The sequence below is a fragment of the Euphorbia lathyris genome, chromosome 2 (assembly GCF_963576675.1).
Source record: "Euphorbia lathyris chromosome 2, ddEupLath1.1, whole genome shotgun sequence".
NCBI classification, from domain to species: Eukaryota; Viridiplantae; Streptophyta; class Magnoliopsida; order Malpighiales; family Euphorbiaceae; genus Euphorbia; species Euphorbia lathyris.
In genome coordinates, this window is record NC_088911.1 from 27446408 (window position 1) to 27452351 (window position 5944).

A 5944-nucleotide genomic window follows, 5' to 3' on the forward strand; every position below is an offset into this window, starting at 1 on the left:
TGTCAAGGCTCGGAAACAGACGAATCATATTCATTCTTTGGTTGATGACCAAGGTATATATCAGACTGAGGAATCTAACAAAGGTACAATTGCTCTTCATTACTTCACTAATTTATTTTCTGGTTCCCCTGCCCAAAACTTTGATGAGATTGATTTTATTCCTAGCCTTGTATCTAATGAGATGAATGCTATCCTGGTTGCACCTTTTACCTATGAGGAATTCTCAATTGCAATTTTTCAAATTAAACCCGACAAATCCCCTGGACCTGATGGTTTGAACCCGGGTTTTTACCAGCACTTTTGGGATACTATGGGTTTAGATATTTTTGAGGCATGTTCGGGCTGGTTAGGTTGTAATGAATTCTCGGAAAAGCTAAATGAGACCATTATTACCTTGATCCCTAAATGTGATAATCCGGTGAAAATGACTGATCTCAGACCTATATCGTTATGCAACATGCTTTATAAATTGGTTGCAAAAGTTCTGGCTAATATATTAAAAAGTGTGTTGCCGGATATCATTTCTGAAAGCCAATCGACTTTTGTTCTGGGACGATCCTTGGTTGATAGTGTTCAAATTGCGTTTGAATCTCTACACTTTATGAAAAGAAAACGCAGAGGGGGGAGAGGTGAGGTGGCTTTGAAATTGGACATCAGTAAAGCATATGACAGGGTTAGTTGGGAGTTTCTTAGAGCCGTTATGGTGCGTATGGGTTTTGATGAAGTATGGGTAAAATGGATGATGTTGTGTATTTGCACTGTCTCTTATGAAATTTCTTTGAATTCTGAATTGGTTGGCCCGATTATTCCGAAGAGAGGGTTGAGACAAGGGGACCCTTTATCTCCTTATCTGTTCATCATTTGTGAAGAGGTCCTGTCTAGATTAATTTCTAAGGCTGAGATGGATGGTTTAATTACTGGCTGTCGTATTTGCACTGGGGCTCCTAGCATCTCGCATTTATTTTTTGCAGATGATAGTATGCTTTTCTTTAGTGCAACTGAAGCTGAATGCAGAACGGTCAGTACTATTCTTTTATCTTATGAAATTTTGTCAGGTCAGGCTGTAAATAGGCAGAAATCAGGCATTTTTTTCAGTACCAATGTCAGTATTGATAATCAGGAGAGGTTTAAAGAATTACCTGAGATTTCTCTTCCACTTGATACTGGGAGATATCTTGGTTTGCCTTCTTTGATTGGGAGGTCTAAAAAAGCAATTTTCGGTTTCTTAAAGGGTCGGTTGACTAGAAGGTTTCGTAGCTGGTCCTATAGATTTCTGTCTAATGCAGGGAAGGAGATTTTACTTAAGGCGGTTGCACAAGCATTACCTACTTTTTGTATGAGCACTTTTCTGCTCCCTAAGTCAACCTGTGAGGAACTTCAAAGGATGATGAACTCGTTTTGGTGGGGTACGAAGGAAAACGGATCAAGGAAAATTCACTGGTGTAGTTGGGAAAGGTTGAGTGTTAGAAAGGAAAATGGTGGGTTGGGTTTTAGGAAGTTGCATGAGTTCAATCTCGCCCTCTTGGGTAAACAAAGTTGGAAGTTAATTGAAAATCCAAACCTGCTTGTGAGCCGTATGTTCAAAGCCAAATACTACCCCCATGGTTCACTTCTTTCAGCTAACTTGGGGAGCAATCCCAGTCTGGTTTGGCGGAGCGTTTGGAGTTCATTAGCCGTTATCAGGGAGGGCGTGAGATGGAGAATTGGAAGGGGCACTCAAATTTCAGTTTGGAGAGATCCCTGGCTGTTATCTGATGATAGGAGAATGGTGGAACCCCTAAGTACAGATGTGAATAAGGATGCGGTTGTTGCCGACCTTTTTGTACCGGGCACACGGATTTGGGATAGAGGGAAAGTTGAGGAGTGGTTTGCTATTGAGGATAGCAGTATAATACTTAATATGGTTGTGCCGTTATCATTTTTGGATGATTCTATCATTTGGCATTTTAATTCTAAAGGCATTTACACTGCTAAATCAGGTTATCGTCGACTTGATCCTAGTCCGCCAGTAACTGAACTGAATTTAGGATGGAAACGGATTTGGAGTTTGGAAATCCCTCCAAAATTCCGTTCGTTTTTGTGGAGATTATGTGCAAGGATTCTGCCTCTAAGAAGTCGATTGTCGCATCGGCATATTGCGGTTCCTATTGAATGTGTAATCTGTGGTAGGGAAGTAGAGCATGGATGGCATCTCTTCGGGGGTTGCGACTTCGCGGTTTCTTGTTGGCAGTTGTCGGGGTTGGATGCTCCTGGTTGTGACGGGGATTGGATCGAAGATTGGGTTCTTAATATGTTGATTAATTCATCTTCCGAGATAGCAAGTAAGTATGCTGCAGTTTTTTGGGCTATTTGGAACTATAGGAGCCAGAAATTGTGGTCGGGTCAAAGAGGCGATGTTAGATCCGTGGTGGCACAAGCTGAAACGTTGGTAATTGAATGGAGGGAGGCGAATCGTAGATTGGCTAGTAACAGTGCTGGTACGCGAGCTGTTCATGATAATAAGTGGAAAAAGCCAGTAGAGGGGACACTCAAATGTAATGTTGATGCTTCTATTTTTGCTGATACAATCCAATTCGGTGCAGGGCTGTTGTGCGTAATCATTTAGGATGTTTACTGGTTTGCTGCAGTATGTGGGGATCGGGAGTTATCTCGGTTCCGTTGGCTGAAGCATTAGCAATCAGATATGCTATGGAATGGTGCATTTCACTGTCTTTTACCAATGTTTGTTTCGAATCGGATGCAAAAATCATCACTGACAGTATACATATGCCGCAAATTGATAGATCGGAAGTCGGGGGTGTTATTGGGGATATCCGTAGGATACTTGTTGAACGTCAAGATTTTTCTGTGACTTATGTTCCGCGATTAGCGAACGGTGCTGCTCATGCTATGGCTAGGCATGCTCGTTCCAATGCTAATTGTTTCAGTGTTTTTGATGCGCCAAGTTTTTTGGCTCCTATTCTTTGTACTGATCTTGTTTCTTCTTAATAAAAGTTGGTTTTGTTTCAAAAAAAAAAAGTTTGATTCTACTAATTTGTTGAGTTATATGATTAGTAGTATTGATAAGAATCATTTAGATTACTAGTTGATTCCCCAATAATTATGCGTGAGAGGCATTGAGAAGTCATGTTTAAGCATATGTGATGTTGTTGAATCTTAAGAGTTCACATGTCAACCTGTAACTCTACAGAAGTAAGGTCAAATGGGGATCGTTGATCATGGAAACAACTTTAATGCTTAAGTCAATTAATGAGAGGATTGGAGGATGATCACAATTTCTTAAGATTTTTATCTGGCTCTAGTAAGATTTTTTGAATCAAATTTCTTAATACATAGTCTTATTACTTTATTTTGTGAAGAAGATATCACATACCTTCTAGTAGATATTTTATCTTTTTTCTTTGAGAGGATCCAAGATATTTTTATCTAGGATGTGTTATATACGGAGTTTAATCACTGTGTTACCAAAAAAATCTTTCAACTATTTTAGCATTATGAGATTTAACATTACTTTGTTATATTCTGCATATTTTATTATACTATCAATTAATCAAGATACTAACGTTGATAGTGCAAATCAAACAAACCGTACCGACGTTGAAAAATGCTATTTCCCCGACAAATATTGATAACTTCACTTTAATCTCACTTTTTCCAATCACTCTTTTCAATTATTTATACTCTCTCACTTCTGCAATTCTCTGTCATCATTTCTCTCTTTTTTTTCCATTCCCACACTTTCCTCTCTCTGGTTTTCCATGGAGGAAAAACTCAAAAACCCCCTTCTCTTCATTCTCTTCTCCCTGTCTACCATTTTCACTGTCCATGCCGACTATCAAACCCTATTCCTCAATCCCCTCCCATCCCAACCTACTCTTTCCTGGGAGGAAGACACAGAATCCATAACCGCCGCCACTGATTTAACCGGAGCAGACGAAACACCAGATTCCACCTCCTTCTCAGTTCAGTTACATCATATAGACGCTCTATCCTCCAACAGAACTCCGGAAGAACTCTTCAGACTTAGGCTAGACCGTGATGCTTCCCGATTCCAAGGTATTTCTTCTCTCTCCGCCTCTGCTGCTGCCGCGCCCGGCCCTGTTAGGGCCGGATTTAGCAGCTCTGTTATCTCTGGTCTTGCTCAAGGAAGTGGCGAGTACTTTACTCGCATAGGCGTTGGTACTCCTCCGAGGTATGTTTACATGGTGCTTGATACTGGAAGCGACATCGTTTGGATCCAGTGTGCTCCGTGTAAGAAATGTTACTCTCAGGCTGACCCGGTTTTTGACCCGAGTAAATCGAGATCTTTTGCCGGGATTGCTTGTGGATCCCCTTTGTGTCACCGGCTTGATTCACCCGGATGTAACACTAAAAAACAAACATGTATGTATCAAGTATCGTACGGTGATGGTTCTTTTACTTATGGTGACTTCTCCACTGAAACGCTGACGTTTCGTCGGACTAGAGTTGGCCGTGTAGCTATCGGATGCGGCCACGATAATGAAGGATTGTTCGTCGGTGCTGCGGGATTGTTAGGGCTTGGCCGGGGGAGGTTATCGTTTCCTTCGCAAAGTGGTCGGCGGTTTAACCGGAAGTTTTCTTACTGTTTAGTAGATCGGTCCGCTTCCGCTAAACCGTCGTCAATGGTTTTCGGTGACTCAGCGGTTTCTCGAACCGCCCGGTTCACTCCTATGGTGTCGAATCCCAAGCTTGACACATTTTACTACGTTGAAGTCCTTGGGATCAGTGTCGGTGGGACACGTGTTCCCGGCATCACCGCTTCTCTGTTCAAACTTGATCAGACCGGGAATGGCGGGGTGATAATTGATTCGGGGACATCCGTGACCCGTTTGACCCGACCCGCTTACGTAGCCCTTCGTGATGCATTCCAAGCCGGAGCTTCGAATTTGAAGAAGGCACCCGAGTTTTCTCTATTCGACACATGCTTTGATTTGTCTGGGAAGACGGAGGTGAAAGTTCCGACGGTGGTTTTGCATTTTCGTGGCGCTGATGTGTCATTGCCGGCGTCGAATTATTTGATACCAGTGGATAGTGATGGTACGTTTTGCTTTGCTTTTGCGGGTACAATGAGCGGGTTGTCGATCATCGGTAATATCCAGCAACAGGGATTCCGGGTGGTTTATGACTTGGCCGGTGGAAGAGTTGGTTTTGCTCCCCGTGGATGCGCGTAATCAGCTTAATGTATTGTAAGTTGTAAGAGAGATAGCTCTTTCTCCTTTCTCTTCAATTTTATTTTTTATTTATCCTAATTTTGGTGGTTTTTTTTAAGAAACACCATCTTTCTTTTCTGGAGATGAACATGGAGAAAGAGTGTAGGATTTGGTATGATATCCACTTCGTTTGTATGATGTTCTAATTTATGGAAATTGTAACTCAAAAAAGAGGTTAAATTCGTTACAAATATAGGTTGAATTCATCTTTAACAGAAATTGATTTTTAATTGAAATGCAAAATTTAGAGTCTTTTGTGCAAATTGACATAATGTTGCTCGATTTCTGCTTTAGAGATTGCAGTAGTGGATCCACATGAAGAGAAATGTGTTTGAGGATCACTTGTATGAGAGAATTGCAAAACAATTTGGTCAATTTTGTTTCCTTAAGCTTGAAATTGGTAACTTATTAGAGAGGGGGAGATGATGGATGTGGTGATTATTATTAACGTGATGGTGCAGGCATAATTGAATAAAGATCCACTACCCAGAGAAAGGAAAGCTGATTAATATGGGATTTTCTTTTTCTTTTCATGTGGGGGGAATGAAGTGTTTTATAAGGGTTAAATGCATAATTGGTTTTTGAATTTTCATTCTTGTTTCAAGATAAGATGATAATTCAACTCGCTAATCAAAATAACACACCTAGCCAACATGTGGTTTGCCACCTCGTTAACATATGTTATTTAGGTGGCAGTCATGTGTTTGTTTTCT

The 5944-nt window shown here is 41.0% G+C and overlaps 1 protein-coding gene across 1 annotated transcript; it reads left to right on the forward strand.

The window, feature by feature from the left end:
• Positions 1 to 3679: 3679 nt before the first annotated feature.
• On the forward strand, positions 3680 to 5422 carry LOC136217548 (aspartyl protease family protein 2). Its single transcript, XM_066004122.1, has one exon. It carries the CDS (start codon positions 3759 to 3761, stop codon positions 5190 to 5192), a length of 1434 nt encoding a protein of 477 aa, XP_065860194.1. The 5' UTR covers positions 3680 to 3758; the 3' UTR covers positions 5193 to 5422.
• Positions 5423 to 5944: the final 522 nt, after the last annotated feature.